General features: G+C 35.8%; 2 protein-coding genes across 3 annotated transcripts in view; one reads left to right on the top strand and one right to left on the bottom strand.

Moving 5' to 3' along the window:
• Positions 1-8,364: 8,364 nt before the first annotated feature.
• MS3_00007485 (uncharacterized protein) lies at positions 8,365-12,315 on the top strand (the record flags this gene model as incomplete). Of its 2 annotated transcripts, XM_051215766.1 has the most annotated exons (3): positions 8,365-8,748; positions 8,786-9,014; positions 10,230-12,315. In XM_051215766.1, the coding sequence occupies exon 3, from the start codon at positions 10,364-10,366 to the stop codon at positions 10,898-10,900; it is 537 nt and encodes a 178-aa protein (XP_051066302.1). In that variant the 5' UTR covers positions 8,365-8,748; positions 8,786-9,014; positions 10,230-10,363. The 2 variants fall into 2 exon arrangements, with proteins under 2 accessions (XP_051066302.1, XP_012798362.3); XM_012942908.3 differs by lacking the exon at positions 8,786-9,014 and having other exon boundaries at positions 10,230-10,900.
• Positions 12,316-13,974: 1,659 nt separating this feature from the next.
• MS3_00007483 (uncharacterized protein) overlaps positions 13,975-21,785 on the bottom strand; it is a 49,967-nt gene continuing 42,156 nt past the window's right edge. Inside the window, exons 18-20 of the mRNA XM_035730023.2 lie at positions 20,628-20,722; positions 17,163-18,149; positions 13,975-15,357 (exon numbers count right to left, since the gene is read on the bottom strand). Of these exons, the coding sequence (XP_035589190.2) occupies positions 17,322-18,149; positions 20,628-20,722 (923 nt within the window). The 3' untranslated portion in view covers positions 13,975-15,357; positions 17,163-17,321. The remainder of the gene's footprint in view (positions 15,358-17,162; positions 18,150-20,627; positions 20,723-21,785) is intronic.

The following is a 21,785-nucleotide window of genomic DNA, read 5'->3' as shown; positions in this document are numbered from 1 at the left end:
GCATGGACGAGCCATGCCATCCGATCAAACCCAGTCCATTCAATTCATTCTCCGCGCCTTCTCCATTGTTAGGTATTTCTCCGTGCTAAATATTGAATATCTATTTTCTGAGTAGTCTTGTGTTCAGCTTTGAAGATTGTGTGGTTATGGTCCAATGCCACTACAAGCCTACTGATACAGATGCAATTGGAATTCAACTCATATGGACAACTTACCGGCATAATCGTTATCTGATTTCATAATTTAAACCAAAACTAATACCAATATTAACATTTCTACAATACTCATTATTTTAATATTTCTAAACACAAAATAATTACTACCTATAAGTTAAGTTATTAACACGCATCGTTTTATTATTATTATTGTAATCCCATTTTTTATAGTTCAAATAATCTACAACCAAATTTTCATTTCAAGCATGTTAAGCATGAAGGCAGATATTTTAAGATTATTACATGTATTTCCCGACCAGATGCTGCCGTCTTTTTGATTTATCTTTCAGCTTGTCAATACCCGGAGGATCCTTATTATCCTTGGTAACCTCCGGCACGCGACGATCCCATCCAATTTGGTATCGAACCAACATCACGTTGATTCTGGTGGGAGAGTAGTGTAATGGCATTGGACAATAGCCACACAATCTTCAAAGCTGTGAACACGAGACTACTCAGAAAATAGATATTCAATATTTAACGCGGAGAAATACCTAACAATGGAGAAGGCGCGGAGAATGAATTGAATGGACTGGGTTTGATCGGATGGCATGGCTCGTCCATGCCGGCGTGGTCTCTGCTGAATGTTACCTTATATCTTCTATTCATATTAAATATATTGTTCTTTCTCTAGCCTAACCTTGTTCTACATAATGTATTGGTAATTGATACGATACAGTGAGTTGGTGTAGTCGATGGTGTGACTTTCACGTAAGATCTTATAGATTAGGCAGTTATATCATGACAAATCTACAAACTTAGGATTAGGTCTATTATTAGAGCAGTACTAATATCATAGTAGACCATAATTCTACAAAACTAGATAGTCGTATGAAAAACAATTGGTAAGGGATTGTAAAAATAAACAAAAAAGGTTGTTCTCGTATATAAAAACGCGAACTCACGAGAAGTGGTGGAATTCCATCACATTTGGTACAAGAAAATTCGTTAATATTGGCAAGGGCGATGACGAATAAGGTAAAGCTTTATCGATTTATTTCAGTAAAGTGTTTTCTGTCAGCAATGGAAACGACAAACGATTAATCGTAATTGCAGCGGCTTGTTGATGGATACCGCAGTTATTGGGAAAACTACTGTCTTAAGACTACCTCAGCATCTCAAGCCTCATAATTTCAGTGGGCCTAATGATATTCATCCCAGAATTATGAAGGCCCAGTCATATGTAATTGCTGAACCTATAGACATACTGTTTGATATGTCTCTGAGGCAGTCCAGGCTGCCAAGAGACCGGAACGATGCAGTAATTAGTCCAGTGTATAGGACAGGTAGTCAAAACTTAGTTGGTAACTCTCGGCCCGTCAGTCTAACCGGTGCAGTTGTAAAAATAAATGGAAAAAATTATTCGGACGTCTGTTATAGCATGGGTGGACGGATAGTCACTAGGAGTGAACATCAACAAGGGTGCGGCGATGCAATTAAATAACTATGACGATTCGTATCTCTACACAATATGGATTTGGAGCTTAAAGATTTTGGAGTCATACTAAGCAGAGACCTCAAAACTACGAGTAACTGTAACACTGTTGCTGCAAAAGGCTATAGAGTATCATAGGCTATTCGTAAGTCGTTCCAGTATTTGGATGAAGGAATGTTTTGATTATCCCCAAACCACTCTGGGTGGTAAAGTTCTCAACAGAAGTGTTCGATAATGAAATTCAGTTGACTGGTTTTTTATTCAGTAGGGCTGATAGATTAAACCGTAGGAGAGGCAGGGTTATCCTGTACACGAAAAGTTGTAGAATTATGGTCTACTATAACATTAGCGCTGCTCTAATAATAGACCTAATCCTAAATTTGTAGATTTGTCATGATATAACTGCCTAATCTATAAGATCTTACGTGAAAGTCACACCATCGACTACACCAACTCACTGTATCGTATCAATTACCAATACATGATGTAGAACAAGGTTAGGCTAGAGAAAGAACAATATATTTAATATGAATAGAAGATATAAGGTAACATTCAGCAGAGACCACGCCTGCATGGACGAGCCATGCCATCCGATCAAACCCAGTCCATTCAATTCATTCTCCGCGCCTTCTCCATTGTTAGGTATTTCTCCGCGTTAAATATTGAATATCTATTTTCTGAGTAGTCTTGTGTTCAGCTTTGAAGATTGTGTGGTTATAGTCCAATGCCACTACAAGCCTACTGATACAGATGCAATTGGAATTCAACTCATATGGACAACTTACCGGCATAATCGTTATCTGATTTCATAATTTAAACCAAAACTAATACCAATATTAACATTTCTACAATATTCATTATTTTAACATTTCTAAACACAAAATAATTACTACCTATAAGTTAAGTTATTAACACGCATCGTTTTATTATTATTATTGTAATCCCATTTTTTATAGTTCAAATAATCTACAACCAAATTTTCATTTCAAGCATGTTAAGCATGAAGGCAGATATTTTAAGATTATTACATGTATTTCCCGACCAGATGCTGCCGTCTTTTTGATTTATCTTTCAGCTTGTCAATACCCGGAGGATCCTTATTATCCTTGGTAACCTCCGGCACGCGACGATCCCATCCAATTTGGTATCGAACCAACATCACGTTGATTCTGGTGGGAGAGTATTGTAATGGCATTGGACAATAGCCACACAATCCACAAAGCTGTGAACACGAGACTACTCAGAAAATAGATATTCAATATTTAACGCGGAGAAATACCTAACAATGGAGAAGGCGCGGAGAATGAATTGAATGGACTGGGTTTGATCGGATGGCATGGCTCGTCCATGCCGGCGTGGTCTCTGCTGAATGTTACCTTATATCTTCTATTCATATTAAATATATTGTTCTTTCTCTAGCCTAACCTTGTTCTACATAATGTATTGGTAATTGATACGATACAGTGAGTTGGTGTAGTCGATGGTGTGACTTTCACGTAAGATCTTATAGATTAGGCAGTTATATCATGACAAATCTACAAACTTAGGATTAGGTCTATTATTAGAGCAGTACTAATATCATAGTAGACCATAATTCTACAAAACTAGATAGTCGTATGAAAAACAATTGGTAAGGGATTGTAAAAATAAACAAAAAGGTTGTTCTCGTATATAAAAACGCGAACTCACGAGAAGTGGTGGAATTCCATCACATTTGGTACAAGAAAATTCGTTAATATTGGCAAGGGCGATGACGAATAAGGTAAAGCTTTATTGATTTATTTCAGTAAAGTGTTTTCTGTCAGCAATGGAAACGACAAACGATTAATCGTAATTGCAGCGGCTTGTTGATGGATACCGCAGTTATTGGGAAAACTACTGTCTTAAGACTACCTCAGCATCTCAAGCCTCATAATTTCAGTGGGCCTAATGATATTCATCCCAGAATTATGAAGGCCCAGTCATATGTAATTGCTGAACCTATAGACATACTGTTTGATATGTCTCTGAGGCAGTCCAGGCTGCCAAGAGACCGGAACGATGCAGTAATTAGTCCAGTGTATAGGACAGGTAGTCAAAACTTAGTTGGTAACTCTCGGCCCGTCAGTCTAACCGGTGCAGTTGTAAAAATAAATGGAAAAAACTATTCGGACGTCTGTTATAGCATGGATGGACGGATAGTCACTAGGAGTGAACATCAACAAGGGTGTGGCGATGCAATAAAATAACTATGACGATTCGTATCTCTACACAATATGGATTTGGAGCTTAAAGATTTTGGAGTCATACTAAGCAGAGACCTCAAAACTACGAGTAACTGTAACACTGTTGCTGCAAAAGGCTATAGAGTATCATAGGCTATTCGTAAGTCGTTCCAGTATTTGGATGAAGGAATGTTTTGATTATCCCCAAACCACTCTGGGTGGTAAAGTTCTCAACAGAAGTGTTCGATAATGAAATTCAGTTGACTGGTTTTTTATTCAGTAGGGCTGATAGATTAAACCGTAGGAGAGGCAGGGTTATCCTGTACACGAAAAGTTGTAGAATTATGGTCTACTATAACATTAGCGCTGCTCTAATAATAGACCTAATCCTAAGTTTGTAGATTTGTCATGATATAACTGCCTAATCTATAAGATCTTACGTGAAAGTCACACCATCGACTACACCAACTCACTGTATCGTAACAATTACCAATACATGATGTAGAACAAGGTTAGGCTAGAGAAAGAACAATATATTTAATATGAATAGAAGATATAAGGTAACATTCAGTAGAGACCACGCCTGCATGGACGAGCCATGCCACTCGATCAGCTCCAGTCAATTTAACTCCTTATTCGCGCCTTCTCCATCGTCAGGTATTTCTCCGCGTTAAATACTGAATATTTATTTTCTGGGTAGTCTTGTGTTCAGCTTTGAAGATTGTGTGGTTATTGTCCAATGCCACTACAAAGTACCTGAACCATAAGAGCTGTTGAAACAGTGGCACATGTTTCAGGGGCATGTGAACTGGTGTGTTGCAAGCTGAAATGTAGGCGGCAAGATATTGACTTAGTTTTAATATATCGCAGTTCAGAATGTGTAATAGATGTCTTTCTTCTAAGCAAACTCAAGACCTAGTGTAATAAAGGTAAAAGCCTTCTAGTAGGCGACTCTAATGCACTGTGTATAAATTGGGTAAACTTAGAAGTAGGGTCATCGATAACGCCATTCAATTGCAAACTGTCGGAAAGCTCAGTTGCATTAGCTTTTTCCCAACACATTAGAAATCCCACCAGATATGAATTAAGAGGGTCCTCTTCTCTTCTGTATTTAGTCTTCACACACGATGATGACGTTGATCAAAATTAGTTTCCTCCCACCACTAGGAGGAAGTAGCCATGCTTGTCAAACAGTTATTATTATTATTATTATCATTATTCACAAACATCTTATGGGTACATAAGTGTTGTGAAGAAACCATTTCAAGTTTCTTCAAAAAATGCAATAATACACAATTTTCAATAATGTCAGCATTATACTTGCCATTTAAAAAAACTTAGAGCAATAATAGTAGAATATTAATAATAATAAATCGGGTCTGTGCAATTGAAAAGAATATTGAACTGAGTTTAAAAAAGGAAATGGAGAAAATAAGGGAATAGAAATAAAGGAGACATGAAATACGCAAACAGTCAAATAGGCGTGTTTACGAACACAGAACAAGAATAAACGACTATGTGTGTATCATTAAATTAGTAACAAAAAATAATTAAGAAAAAACAACTTATAATTGCAGTCAGATATGACGCCAGAATAAATGTTTGTGCAGTTATAGTTTAGAGTGATGCTATAAAAGTTACAATTAAATGAAAAGGATAATAAAATATCAACATGTATGAGTCATATATGCATAGTAAAGATAAAACGGGTCTGAGAATTTAATTTAAGTGCAACACAAGTTGTTGTTTTAATTACAAACTTCGTAATCTTACGATATAGAGGCAATCAACTCCGTAGCATCGGCTGAAAACTAGAAAATTGACTAAAGGGCATCAGTACAGGAAGCATGGATGCATTTCAGACAGATATACAATCGGGTAACTCAATCATACTGTAAGATCCGTTTTCAATATTTGGTGTGTGTGAAAATCCCTCCGTGTATACACTTTCACTTTATTCCTATTGATTCCCTTACTTGTACATTGTTAGTCTTTTGATTACATTCGAATTGTTGATACTTGTATTTTCTATCATAGTTTTTGTTTTTCTTACGCCTTCACTAAGTTTTGTGTTTCTTCCCGAACTGCATCTATGTTGTTTTACTTGATACTTGTTCTTGGCGGCAGCCATATTGATTTGCTCCTCCTTTTGTGCGTGTTTTATCCAGTCAGGATAGAATAGCGTTCATTTGTTGTGGCTGGTAATTTTCCCGCATCTTTTATCAACTTCTTTATTTATTGTAATTTAGATTTGATTGACTGAACAATTATTGGTTGAATAGCCGGGTGGTAATATTTGTTTAGGTAACGATGTACATTTAAATTTATGATGAATTATATAACCGCTATTTATCCGATTACGTGTTTTGGTTTTGACGGACAAGGGTGCGTGTCTAACCTACCTGGACAGCTATTCTTCAATCCAAACCGTAGTTTGGAATCTACACGTACATACCCCGGATAGGCCGGGTTATTAGACGTTTACTAAAGCAAAAAAAGAAATCTTGGAATGTTGCTATCCGCCTTGGCATAGCAGGTAGAATGAAACCCTACGGGTCAGTAAGAGACACGTGTATAATTAAAATTCGGGAAGCTCAGAGAAAATATGAAATGCAGTTGGTACAATTTGCACTCAAAAAGTCTAAGAGATTTTCGTACATAGATTATAGGACAGGTATGCACCATTGCACTCCCAACCTAATTAAAGAAGAGAATGAAAGATGAAATGATAAAGGAAGATCAGTAAAAAGCAGAGGCTATGGAGAACTATTTTGAGTCAGTTTTCACTCAGGAACCGCTTCTAGTCAAAGAATCAAACCCAAATACAGGGTCAACAAAGCGCCTGCTCACCGTGGACTTCGATCAAGACGATGTGTTTGGGGCTCTTAGCATCTTAGACATGGAAAAACCAACAGGACGCATCTCCACTGACTGTGATGTTCAATATGTCACTTGATTAAGGTATGTCACCTATGGACTGGAAGGACATAATCGTCACTCCTATGTATAAAACAGGACCAAGACAACATCTCTTGAAGTACAGACCTGTAGGCCTCACCAATGTTGTATTTAAAATAATGAAAGTAAGAGTCAAACAGACAATAATGACATTTGTGGAAACCAATAACCTGGTGAACGGTGAACAACATGGTTTTAGAAAGGGTTTGTCTTGCACCACGATCCGCCTTATAGTAAGGGAATATTGGATAAAGGCGCTAGACAACGGGAACTCAGTAGATGTTGTCTACACAGACTACAGTCAGGCCTTCGACAAGGTGCCGACTAATAGACTGCCATTGAAGTTAGAAAATCTTGGTATGACCGGACCTCTTTTAAAATCGCTTAAGGATTCCGTAGTAGGTCGTGGACAGAAAGTAAGAATAAATTCCAAGTGCTCCACTAGGAGACCAGTACTTAGTAGAGTACCTCTAGGTTCCGTCCTAGTTCCTTTACCTTTTATGCTGTATGTAAATGATCTCCCAAGAACAGTACTTCAAGCAGACATAAATAATGTGATTAACTGGTTTAAAGAGTGGCTGATGCCTATCAACGCAGCAAAGTGTGTCTATATGCACTTTGGGGATACGAAGGTTAATAGGTACAAGTTAGGGGAAGTGCCAGTACCAGTGGTCCGGTCTCACGAGGATCTAGGGGTGATATTGAGTCGTGATCTTAAGACGACGGCCCATTGCCGGGAGGTCGCAGCTAAGGGTTTTAAAACTCCAGGAGCCTTAAAACGGACCCTCACTAAGTTAGATTCTTCCATGTTCACCACAGTATACACAACCTTAGTGAGAACTAAACTAGAGAACTGCGTTCATACTGCAAGCTCTTGTCTAAAAGGTGACTCGGATATCCTAGAAAAAGTACAGAGGGCAGCTGACCGTGCAATTCCAGAACTCCGGGGTTTAACATACAAGGAGAGGCTTGGAAAGCTGGACCTCTTTACTCTGTCCTATCGCAGACTAAGGGGAGATCTAATTTTGGTGTATAGAATACTAAGAAATGAGTTCGGACCTAACATATTCTCTATTTTTCTTCCCACTAGATTGGGACATCTCAGATAATGTAGAAGGCAAGTTGAAAAGCCAAGAACGAACAAAATACCCGTGGCATACAGGTTTTCACACCGAGTCATTATTAATTGTAACTTGTTACCCAAAGCAGTGGTGTCCGCACCCTCAATCGACTCATTCAAGAGTAGACTCGACACTCACAGAAGCATACTAGAAAAGGAATAACATAGGTTTTAGGCCTTCTGTCCTTACTAAACAAATCTGAACCTGACATTCGTGTGCCCACATTTGAAAGATAGGATTCAAGCAGCGAGTTCTTGCTTCAAGCATGTAACGAATATACTGGAACGATGCCAACGACGAAGGACTAAAACGGTTAAAGGTCTGTCTGGCTTATCATATGAGGACAGACTGAGACACCTCAATCACTCCTGTTATCTTGTCGTAGAATACGTGGTGATCTAATGTTGGCTTATCGTATACTGGACCATGACCTTGGTATGAACATCTTATCTCTTCCTTCCGTCTAGGACTGATCATTTGAGAGGACATTCGAAAGAAGTTCAAAAACTGAGATCAAATCATCTACATCTGGAGTTTCGTTTCTCTCACCAAGTAGTGAATTACTGGAACTCCTACCAGAACACGTAATATCAGCACCTTATGTTGATATATTCAAAACGAGATTGGACTTTCGCAGTGTTAAAAGCTGCAAGGATTAATGTAGGTCGATAGACCTCTTATCTTTGTTACTGAGGGCTGATTAGTGGAGGGTATTCGTCGTATACGCTACAAGGGCGGGATCGATTTGCAAGGTTTCCAGTACGAAAATGGTCACTTCGTAGCTATGAAAGTTACCTGCCATAATGCGTCTAGAGGTAATTCACTATAGATTCAGATTCAATATTATCTTAGCTTTCAAATGCTCATTCGTAGCTTCCTTTTGCACTCAACTCAGTTTATTTGGAACAGTAATAGTTCTGCATTAAAAGACTCATAGATTCCTTAGCCAATTACAATGCTTTTTATAAATGCTGTATAATCGCTCAGCAGCTACGATTCTTATTATCTGCGAATTCTATGCTGTTGAATAGCTAGTATGGCTACAAGCAATTTGGTTGACTTCAAACTACCTCAGTTAAAAGTACGTGAGACCACAATTAGGTTGTTCTCTCATTTAACTACAAAACACTTCCTACCGATTGTACATAACTATAGGTCAAGGCATGTTAGTTTACCATCTTTTTACCAAACCCCACTTACCCACATGCGTTCCGCATAAGATCGCGTTTAATATTATTAGTTCTTTGCATTGTGAAGTATTTTAGCCTGGTTCGAAACCATAACTTTCAAAAATTTATGAGGTAAAACAGTTTAGGACTTTGTGAATCAATTGCTGGAGATATTTTCCTAAGTTCCTGCAGTTTTTGATCATCAATTATGAATGGAATTCTCATACAACATGACTTAAACTTGCCTTTTGGTCGGTTTCTTATGAGTTCCTTCAGGTGTTTCGTTCCATAGTTTGTAAATTTAAAAATTTATTTCGGTCATGAGTTAATATACTTAAAATACAAACTATAGATTGAAGAACGATACCTAGTTTGATTTTGTTAGGTTTGACATGTATTTGCATAAACTATAATTATCATTTGTTTACATTACTTGAAGTTTATCTATACTTCAATTCTGTCTATCGTGCTCAAAAGCCCAATATTTTACTATTAATGTTACAGGACACCATCCTTGTAGTATTGGTCATAATGTAGCGTCGAAGATCTTAATCGCCTGTGAACTCTGAACTCCGCCACTTTAGAATATATTAGTCTCTATTTTCAGGTAAATATGTCGGCACCTATATGTATAGAGAAAAATGAACATAAGTCTACAATAAGTTTGTCTTTTTTACTTGTTTGAATTCTTCTGGTGAGCCGGATGTGTTATAAGTTTTCAAATTGGACATTATTTATAACGAAACAAATGTTTCCTAATGTATAAAGAGTTATCAAGTTAAATTGACAGATTTAACATTTGGTGGTTCGACATTGGACCCAGCTTTCGCGCCAGTTGGGACTCGTCAGTCTGATCTATAGGATTTGATCGCCGCTAAAGATTAGGTAAACATTACTTATAGACCAGTCAGCTATAATTTACGGTTGTTACAATCCGTAACGTGTGATCATGACTACTATGATAATGTCTGTATCTCAGAAGTAGCTATGAAAACCTTTACGGGGGTTACCAAGTCTCATTAGCAATATATGTGACTGCTCTTTTTTGTTATATGCTAAAGGCTAACAACCAAGTTGTTTATTGAAGTAAAGTATGTTGGATCAAGATCTATTTTCTTTATTCCTAGATACACACGTTTTAACACGCACTAACAAGAAATACGGGCCAAGTACTTGCCGAGTAAGACATAGACGACGTAACTGGAGCTCACACACTTCTCGTTTGTCACCATGTATAGAGGAATCATCTAAAGTTGATAGCATGGTAACCAGTTCGCTCAATGGTTCTCCTGAACGCTTATCATCGAATCCCCCTTCACTAGAAAGTAGTAGCTCGTGCAGTTTAGCCTCTTGTTATGGGGTATCAGCTCCGTTTATCCGCCCCTCCATGCCTCCTGGTCCACCAACGTCACCTGTTCCGAGCCCGCCACCTACTCCTGTAACACTTGGTGCTGTTGTGGAAGCTCCAACAAATCCTGTTTCTGAGCCTCGACAGCTTGATTCTATTTCTAACCTTCCAGCCGTACTCCGTAATCGTTTTAGACGACGTCGAAATGCTATTTGTGAATCCTCTGCTCTTGGACAGGGATTAAAAGACTTCTTTGCTTCTTATGTGGTTTCTAATTTAACTGACTCTATGACATCATCACTAAGTTTGGGATCATCTTCTGCATGTCCCGTGTTCAAATCTTCATTACAACCGCATCTTCCGAACACAATTTCACGTTTGGCTCACAGCGACTGTGTCACATCACCTGTGTGTTTGATCGATAGCGAGTCACAATCTGAAAGTCTGTGATACAAATTTATCCTACCAGTTTTCAATTATCATCAGACGGTATTTAGTTCACTTTTTGTAGTTTCTTAAAGTGATTTTTTTCAATTTAATATTTCACATTATTAGATAATTTTAACACGACCATTGGCATTTGTTTACCCTTAAGTATGTATGCATACTTTACCTGTATACGAGTCTTTCTGTACTCATTGCTCATCCTATGTAATTTTTTTCTTAAACATGTCTATAATTTCCACCTGCTACCAGCTAATAGCTGTGATTTATTAAAAATATTTCAAAAGTATTTTGTTTTTATATAGATTGTGTTATTATGCTCGGTTTTACTTCGTCTAATGTTATAAAGGTTGGGTCTCCGCGTTTGCACGTATGGGACGTTAATTTACCTTAGACGAATATCTACACTAGATGCCCTCCCAGGACTTTAACATAACTCAGATCAAGAACACGTGATTAACCTGACCACAACGTAAATATATTTCCACACCAAAACCCGACACAATCCAACAACAATGAACAATCAGTAATAAGTGAGTAATAAAAATAAGGATAAGGGAATATATAACTCATCTGACACCTGTCAGACTATCTACATGTCTGACTAAACAGACAACCAGTCATTATCATTTTCGCCCACACATCAGATTGTTACCAAATATTTTCATATCTTTGCTGCCTAAGTTGGCGTTTCGTTAAAAAAACTAATATCCCACCAGAATAGTTATCAGTAATCCCTTTACGTCCGAAAATTGAGTACATAATTCTTCTGGTTGTGGTTTTGGGTAGGAGTTTCAAGATGGGTTTTTCAGTCATCGACCTTCAACGTTTCACCAAACTTTACTCAAGGCGAGGCCATTTCGTATATTTATGTTTCCCTGAATGTTATCTTCGATGCCTTATGTTTTCAATTGCCGATGGTACTGTTATTACCTCTACTATTCTGGGATTAAGCCTGAAATTCTTTATCTCTCTTTGCCGTGTTATGGGGACTTGAACAGATGTACATATGTACCAGGTTCTACTTTATGACTGCAACATCGCCACTATCTGTTGGGATTTAGTGTGAATGTAATTGAAACTGTAATGTATGTATTCAAATTTCTCCTAATTACGATTATGGAAATGCAAGAAAATAAAATAATGATAAATTTAAAGTATATCTGCTCTTTAGTAAGGCAGAAATTGAATGCGACTCCACTTCCATGTATATATCTCATCTAGGAGATCACTTTCTATTGTTTCTGCTTTCCAAGGCACCGCTCTAATTACTGAAATTGTCCCATGATGCGGATTTGTAGTTATCAACATCTGTTCTATGTCATCGAATGTATTTCGACACAGAATTATTGTAGTAGATATCTCTTGCCATATTTGATCACTTCTAGGTAATCCTAAAACTAAAGTTATACATCAAAAACTATCCAGAATAAATTCCAGTCTAGGTGATGAGTAGTGATGCGTTCAAGGATCACCGTTTACTATATACGGAAAGGTTGTTGTTTCAAAGACGTGTCTATATATATATATATATATATATATATATATATATATAACCGGCCAGTTACCTCACAAACAGCAGTAATTTTCCACTGATTCTATTGAACGGTCATATTAAACTCACTAAGCAGTAGTCTGCAGATGTAGCTCCAAACCATTTTTTAAACTTTAAGGGTCAGTAATCCCACATGTTTGTTCAAATCAAAGTAGGTAGGGCGGAGACAGAACCTGAGATGACTGCAAAGTAATACACTCCAATTAGGCGATTGGGATCCAGTCAGTAACTACGCTGTCTGTCTTGTTACACTTCTAGCTACATCCACACAAGGTCACCTAATCCTCGGATACTTATAGAGTGGACTACACTGGTTGGATGGAATTAAATGAACGAGTACTTCTGTCCATTCGTCTCATAAACGACATGGCTCGCGGTGGAAAAATTTTAATCGGGGGTTGACTAGCTGACTTAGAGTAGCATGCGTGCGTCAATTACGACACGCAGTCGGTATACTGGCTTCAGAAGGTGCGGTCACAGACTTGTAAGGAATTAAAGTATTTTTGTCGGAGGTGGAGAAGGAAAACTAGGGTCGTAAAGGGGTGGCAATGTTTGGTCCTGTTGGTTGAACAATTGGACAAGAAGAGGGTTTTGTCCATGCAATCACTGGAAAATCTGTCTGCAAGCGGCTAACCAATCTAGGTCAGTAGTAGGCAACATATCTTAATGCAACTGTGGTGAACTTTTGTTCATTTCTCAAAGGGTCTTACAATCAGTCACGGGAGGAGACTGAATGAGCAGAGGTTCAGCTCTTCTCGACCCTTTTTTCATACCACCAAAACAACATAGTCGTGGACTTTGTACCTTTGAAAAATCTAGCAACGTTTACTGATAGTGTAGAAATTTAAGTTGGTAATTTTCAGGCTAAAATAAATAGACTGAATAGCTAACTTTGATGATGAGACCACCTCAGCAACTAATTACATAATCTGTGGCTAATCATACACTAAATTTCTCATCCAAAATATTCAGTTTGTACCAAATAGCCATTCCCTACCTGCATTTTTTTCACACCAGTAAAAAACATGGAACTTATTTGAAGTATTTACTTAAAATGATGACTTGCTCCAACGTTATTTGTCAAATCCTGGAAACGTTTGGATTTTATTGGTTAGTGATGGATTTCGACTACTTTGTCAAATCATTATATGTTCCAGAAATTAAGTCTCTCTGTGTATATCCAATATGGAAAAAGTTAACATATTTTGTGAGATACCAATTCAAAAAAATACATTAGGTGACAGTGGAACTGTACTACACCTGCAAGAAAAGCATCTTGACAAATTACGTTGGAGATTTGCCACATGATAAGACCATTAACTCATAACCCACACTGAGTTTTTAATGTTAAGCGGACGGTCAATATTTGTCTTTTGCTTCCTACTTGTCTTCTTGATTAGTAGTTTATTATCTAATAAGCAACGCAGTTACACCATTATGGACATAATAACTTTAATCCATTAATATGTCCAATCACTCGGCTAGTGGTTCTGTTGTGTGATATTTATTTGACCCGAGGTCCGGGTTTCAATTTCACGATAAAACTGGGCGTAGCCCCTACTTTGGCGTACGGTTGGAGCTTTCCTATCATGATGACCTGACTGAGCTATATTGGCTGAAACTCTCGTTACATTAAGCCCTACCACACCACCCGGGTTGGAGATCGTTAAGATTAAAAGCTGCAAACTTCAAGTCAGAGGGCGAAGTTGTACTGTCAACTTTACAGAGGTGTGACAATAAGGAGTTTCCCTCATAAAATGAACGTCTCCCCACTACGACAGAGGGGAGCTAAGAGAGGTCGACCTAAAAAATAACACACCCCACAGTTATTCACGATCACTCTCAACTTAGTTTCATTTTCAAGTCTCTCGAGAAGTACCCTTCCACAGTGTGATAAAATAGCAAGTGACAAACGTCTTTATATCCGATAGAGATTTATACTTCGAATCAATTACTGTCTACCTTCAAAATTTAGTATTTCTTAATTGTATTATACAATTTAGCTGATGACTAAATATTCGTATACGCTTCAATACACGTCTATGACATATCATAAAATCATGGTTCAAATAAATACTTTACTGAGAACGAAACTTGTTATTGTATATCATTTTATATATTTGCTAGAATGACAATAATATTATTATCAATCTCTTTATACTTTTAAAGAAACCTTAAAATGTAGTAAAACAGATATTCTGGCGCACAAAAGGAATAAAGGAGTGGAAAAGAAACGTTCAACGGATATTAATTACACTTTCGAATATATTTTGTCCATTACGTATTTTACAGATAAGTAAATTTGTGTGCATACGAAGAGAAAGAGGGAATATCAGGCTACACGTTTTAACCGTAACCGGGGACAAAAAGCAACGAAGAATAATACCGACATACACACAAAAATAACAGAAAGATGGCAAACAAAAGCTAGCAAAACAAAATATAGGTTATCAGTATGGATGAATGTGTTGTTTTGTTAATATGGTGGGAAGAAAGCAATTCGAGAAAATAAACAAATAACAGCAGCGTTAGTCATGATCAAGAAGTATTTTGCTTCTCTGTTGTGTTAATAGGTTGATTGATAGGAGCGAAATAATAAAAAAGAATGGCTTTAAAATGGACAGAAATCTGCTTATCTCTTTTCTATTTTGAAGTGTTTTATTGTAGAAAGAATGTAAACTGGAGGAAGCGGATAAAAATGAAATCCTAAGTTCGAAAAAGAGGCATGACATCTAAATAGTAGAAAAATAGCACCTGGGTACATAAACAGATGTGAATAAATGAAATATCAATCGAACGTGTAATTGTTATGATTCATAATGGTTCAATAGAAAAGGATACGACTTTATATTGGAACAAAAATTATCTATCCTATGCAAATGTGTGTTATATTATTCAATTATTCCATCTAGAGAAAAACGTAATAGGAAAAAATACCGTCAATAACAACTTCACAAAGAATGCAAGTGAGATGGCTATTATATTCATATTACATTTTATTGAATAACACAAATGTGCTCATGAGTACATTTTTACTTGGATTCACTTATTCTCAATATCTGCATCAATTCAGCATATGACGTTAGAAATGGCGAGCTACATTACACATTTATTGCTTAGAAGAGTTAATCCTGCCCCCCGCCTCTATTTAACCAGTAAATAATTTTATTTGAATACAGTAAGTTAAACTCATGTAACTTGCTTACCCGTGATCATACTGCTTCATAAGATGTGCTTGTTTTCAAATATTCTGCATAAATACTTACCTGACGACAGATTTCGTGAAGCAGTTCAGAAAGTTTACCGTTTCTCGTAAAACAAATGTTTTAAAACAGAGCGATCATTCATGACTAAATTTTATTTATTGAAAAGAAATAAACTACTGATAACTTTTTATTTTTTCTAGTACGTATTTTGCTTGGAGGATTTCACTGAGTAGTTGTCAAAGGACCGTTCTATGTTGTATTTTAGTGCATGATGAACATGATAGTTTTGGTCAGTAGTTTTGTTGTAAATGCTGAAGTGATAACTTCGTCAGTTCGTTGATTTGACATGAAATCTAATGATTTTAGACTGGTAACTATCGTTAATGTAAGAACTTCCAAATTGACAAGATTCTGTTAGCCTTCTTAGAATTTTCTCACATATATCCACACACGTCCAAAGTTTTTTTTCATTAAAGTCCTAGTTAATACCTTCATATGACAACTGAAATTAAGAAAATATCTGGAAATATGAACTGAATTAATCTACTCAAAGTTGCTAAGTAGTTTTAGTTAGGTGAATGGTGTTGATGGTCATATATTAAAAACCATTACACTCTATCACAATCCAAATTAACTTTGGCATTATCGTACCTGTCCATTAATAAAATATTGATTTTAAATTACTATGATCCAAATAGATTTTTACATTTTGCAGGAATGACAATATTCAACAGTTCTACTTCATATTTTGTTATCACTGAATGATTTATTGTACTTGCTATACATACTATAAGTAATCTTGAGGTTTCCCAATGTGTTTAAATAAATTGGAGACCTTTGTTCAATCAGTCATAAGATATTGTAACACCGTCTTTAACGTCTTGAACACGTTTTAGGCACACTGTTTCAACATCATACCTAGAACTGCTTTCTAAAAGTCCGACTGAGTGGAACAAACAGAAAAGCATTTAAATTAAAACCATCATAGAAATGTTATATTTACTGAGGTTTAGTTTCAGTCACTTCAACACAACTCCTTAATAAGGTCCAAGAAATCACTAGTAATCCTGTTGTAACTTACTTTTATGTTCTTTAGAAATACTGTGAGAAATATCTAAGAGGTATGCAATTTATCATAAATGTATTTTAGATAAATTCTACTCTTGTTTTTGTTGCTATAATCATTATTATTTAATTCTTCCACACATGTTTTTCCATTTTTTGTATCCTGCTCGATTGAAACCAGCATTTCAGAGTTAGGAATGAATACATTCTACACTATGATCATTTATCCTATGTTAGATACATATCCAACTTATCTATGTGCATTAAGCATAATTCTTCAAATAAAAACTATTGACAACTTGTTTTCAAACTAGATTAATAAGTCAAGAAAAAAAAAGGACACATGTTTAAAGATCGATTATTTCAAACAACCTCTCATAAAATAATAACACTACAATTAATCAACTTGAAGTAAAACACAAGAGAGACAAGAACAACATACCATAAGATTCATTAAAAGCTTCTTCAAATGACACAGAACTTCATGAATAATAATTATTATGAATTAAATATTGCGTAAGCGGATGCTTTGTACACAATAAATAGTTTGGTTGATAATTCTATCCATCGCTTTCATCAGTTTGTTCAGTTTTTTTGCCTATCAATTTTCATCACTCTCATTATCACTAACAGCATTGAAATTTTTTATCTTGTTAGAATTCTCCACTTTATTTTGTGAATTCTCTTCAATTTGAAATGTTTCCATACTTGACTTAGTATTCTTCTCATTGTCGACCAATGAATTTTGATTACAAGGAAGATTGGATAGACTACTAGCCATCATCATCATATTATTATCACTGTCATATGTTGTATTGACTTGTAAATCACCTGGTAATGAGAATGTTGATAAATCTGAAGAATTATAATACAAATTTTGAGTTATTGGTGAACTGCTTAAACTTTCATAACCTGATGGATAAAGATTTGTTATTGTTACTGCTGAAGTTGGAGCAGTGAACTCATCACTAATGACAACAGGATGACGTTTCATTTTTGACTTTTTTTTACCATGTCTCCGTTTAACACTCTTATTTGTCAATAAATTAACGTTTGGTGATACATTTTCATTTGGATAAATAATGTTTGTATTGTTATTCTTTGTTTCATTTTTTTTACAATTTTTGTTCATTTTAATCAATGAATTGTCTAACAATTCATGTTTTGGTGAAAAATTATCAATAGCTGATGATGGTGAAGTATCTTGACTGGGGAAATCAGCTTCTGTTAATACCGAATGAACTGGAATATTACCAGTATCAGGCAGTCGAAATAATCCTGGACCGCTGCCTCCACTAATATTAGTTGAACCCGGTGAGACGGTAGTAGATTTAATACTGAACTGCCATACACCACGATTACTGTTAACACTTGACAATTGTGGTAGATTGGTAGAACTTTTATCTGCATTCCAGTTAGTTTCCTCATCCTGAAATATAACAACAACAAGAAATACGGAACAACTTTAGGTTTAACCCCCCCCCCAAATAAACAACTAATCGAAATGTGAAAATTAACCGGTTGTTTCTGTGTCCTACTTTCAATAAGACTAAACCACATTTAAGACATAAGTATACACAATTTCTACTATTCTCTCGTTAAAATTATTATTCCATTAAATAGATCAATATGGAAAAAAAACAAAAACGAGAACTCTACCTTATTTACTAATCGACTTGGTTTAAACTGCTGTTACTTTAAAATAATGTACAATGAAGCTAACAATGAGCAGAAAAAATAAGACATTAAACGCCAAAGGAAGAAAATATACAATGAAATAAATAACTGCAAAGTCTGTACCATATTCAATTATTCGGTACTTTGTATTCAACTTTAGAAAACCAACTGTTTCAATGAACTGGCGTAAAGAAAAAGTTGAAAGTCATCACATATAAATTTTTCTTATATATATGTACTCGTCAGTAACATATACCTGTACTACTAAGGGGACTTATGTTCTCTGGCGGATTCAATTCTGTGTCACCAAGCTTTACAGTCATAGACGCTACTACTGAGGTATTCGGGCTGAGACTAACCTCTTGTAGGAATGAGATGTATTTTGTGTTGATTGATGACTGAGTAGTGATTAGTGTTATGTATCTCAACTTGATTCTATCAGGACTAAGAACGACTTGATATTGGAGTGTTTTTAGCATAAAAAAGCACTGAATCACCAATTCAAATATACAGTTTTTGGGCACAAACATAGGGACCATATACCTGGTCAATTACAAACAGCTGGAGAGTTTTAAACTTGAACGTTATGCTTAACAATAGATCTCCATATTCACAACTGCTGAAATTTTCTTTTTTAAACAGAATTACAAGTCTCTTGTTACGTATATAACTTTCGTTAATGGTGTTATTGTGTGTCAGATATGAGGATTATTGGAATTCCCACCCCCAGCCCTCACAAAAAATAGCACAATTGAAGAGCTTTGGAATGAAGAGAAATGTTGGTTAAATGTCCTTAAAAAATAAATTAAAAAGCTTTAGCAGTGTAGAGAGCCACCTTTCCTCTCAAAGCTGCAACAATACCGTTCATTAACAATGAATTTACTGTTTATTTGTTGATTATCTTGAGACATAGTTCCTCAAACTGTCCCAAGAAACCCTGACTAGTGGAGTCAACTAGTTCGATAATAATGGTGGACATTACTAACGGTAAAAGGTGTTCACAGTACAGAATGAAGAGTTTCGAGTTGTAAAACCTCATACAATTGATTTCAAAACGTCGGTTCAAATATTCCCCACCAACCACAGAATTCACAGGTACACGGTCCTAATTGAGTAACAATGGAAAACTTAAGGTAAAGTGTTATATCCTAGTAAAGATTAAATTATAGATAACTTCCGAGACCTATTAATGGACTAATATTATGTATATATTCTTATTGTATGACTATTCAGTAACTAGATTATGTATATCTCTATGTTACTCTTATTATAAGCTTCATTTTGACCTATAGATTATTATTGTACGATTTACCGTTCCTAAATTATGTTCAATTTATTCATTACAGTCTCCCACGTTCACAGCCACTTTTTGGCTTGATCTTGTATAACTGCTATTTCCTATTTTATGGTGTGATATGGTCTGTTTGGTTGGTATATAAACCAAGTATGTTTGAAATAAATGACTCTCATAGTGGAAACTGGTATTGGTGTTCTGGACTGAACTGTGAGGGCTAGGAGGAAAAAGGACCAATAAGGACGCTAGGCTGCTCATACCTATCGAACGTCATTGGTTTGGCACAGTACTAAGATTGAATAAGTCGTATTTCGATTGGCGAACAAATCACGCGATGATTAGCCAGGCTTAAAATTACAATATAAAGCAACTAGAAACATCTAAGTGCTTCACACAAATATGGTAGACAATTAGACAGTTTCATACACATAGTTCCCTTTATCATTTTGAAAAGATCAAGACAGTTCAAGTCAACAGTAAATTAAATCGTGACATGAATTGTAAGCAAAAGCATTACTCAAAGGTTAATTTATGTACAGGGTATTTATAGTTACGCAAGACCTTAGGCTTCTAGAAATTTCTGGAGCCATAGCAAATAGTAGCAGTGCAGGTCAACATTCAGCCAAAACTGTGTTACATAATTCTTTTTTTGAGTGTTTCTGAGATTATTCTATTCAACACCAATTGGTTATAACGTCTTCTAGTGCTTCTGAGGCTTTAGGGATGTTGACGAGGAATATTTTGGGGACTCTTCCAACAAATATCTAATTGAAAATTGATTGGTAACTGATATCCTGAAAACCTTGTGTAATATATATATATACGTCAACTGCAACTAACGCTGAAAATCCTTCTTTCTTTCCGGTTTTAATTCAAATACAACATATATAAATAAATGAATTTTAATAACAATCAAGAAAACAATAAAATATCTACTTGTATAGCTTCAGCAATCGACTGAGCCAAATCATCTGTACCGCGACCAACTAAACTAGATAAAGAACTACCCAAACTTGAGTCTTGATAACTCCCTTTTTCAAAGTAGGAATAGAAAAAAACAGATAGTATGGTATAGATGCATTATGACTGATAACTAACTATTAAAAAACCAACCAACTTTCAGTTACATGGCAGTCTTAGTACTGAAATAGATATAAAGTACAATTAATAAACACCCTTTTCATCCCCAAAAGATAATAACGATTAGGATATGCTGACATCACGAACCGACCTAAGTTAGATATCCACTGAACGTGTCGGCATTGAGGCAGGTTTCCACTGAAGACCATGAAAGAAGGTCAAATAATATCGCTAACTGATTGAAGTTAGATACAGACAACACTAGATTTTGGTTCAATGGTCTAAAAGTTGAGCGCTTGGGCGCGAGATCGCAAGTTATGTACCTGATTCCCGGCGCTGTTGTGGATGCCCACTGCCGGAAAGTTGCATACTACGATGAAACGGCTGTCCAGTCCTTTATAGTTTCTAATGATTGTCAAAATTAGGTTTGTTCGTGATATCAATAAAAGTCAGTAGTCCGAATAAACCTCCTCCATACTGATTACCACCAAATTACCAATTACAGATATGACTTCAATATATACTACTAGCATACGACCATCAAAACAAGTTGTTCAAGTGAAATTTATTTAATTATTTCAGATCTTTTTTATATATAAAAAACTAGTAGATTGGCAAAAGAGTATAAATCTGTTGCTTCCCAATGAATTTCTTTGAAGTGAACAACAAATAACCTTCTAATTAGACAATACAACTCAAAGTAACCACAAATTGACCGAAAAATAGATTTTATAACAGAATCAACAAAAACAAATTCATATCATAAACTAAATGAAATATAAGCAAAGATGGATGGTGGCTAGCAATGGAATTCAGGACGCCAATAAGAGACTGATCAATTGCAATCCTAAACATCAATGGGAAGATTCAAACAAGCAATACAACATGAATTAAATAAAATATAGAAAGAAAAAAACATTCAGACTAAACATTAGAACTTTCTAGCACCAATAGTATACTCCCAGAGCTGAAAAATTGTTTTTAAATTTATTTTAATGAAAGCGATTAATGTGT

Source organism: Schistosoma haematobium, chromosome 4 (genome assembly GCF_000699445.3).
Source record: "Schistosoma haematobium chromosome 4, whole genome shotgun sequence".
Lineage (NCBI taxonomy): Eukaryota > Metazoa > Platyhelminthes > Trematoda > Strigeidida > Schistosomatidae > Schistosoma > Schistosoma haematobium.
This window is presented reverse-complemented; position numbering and strand designations above follow the sequence as displayed.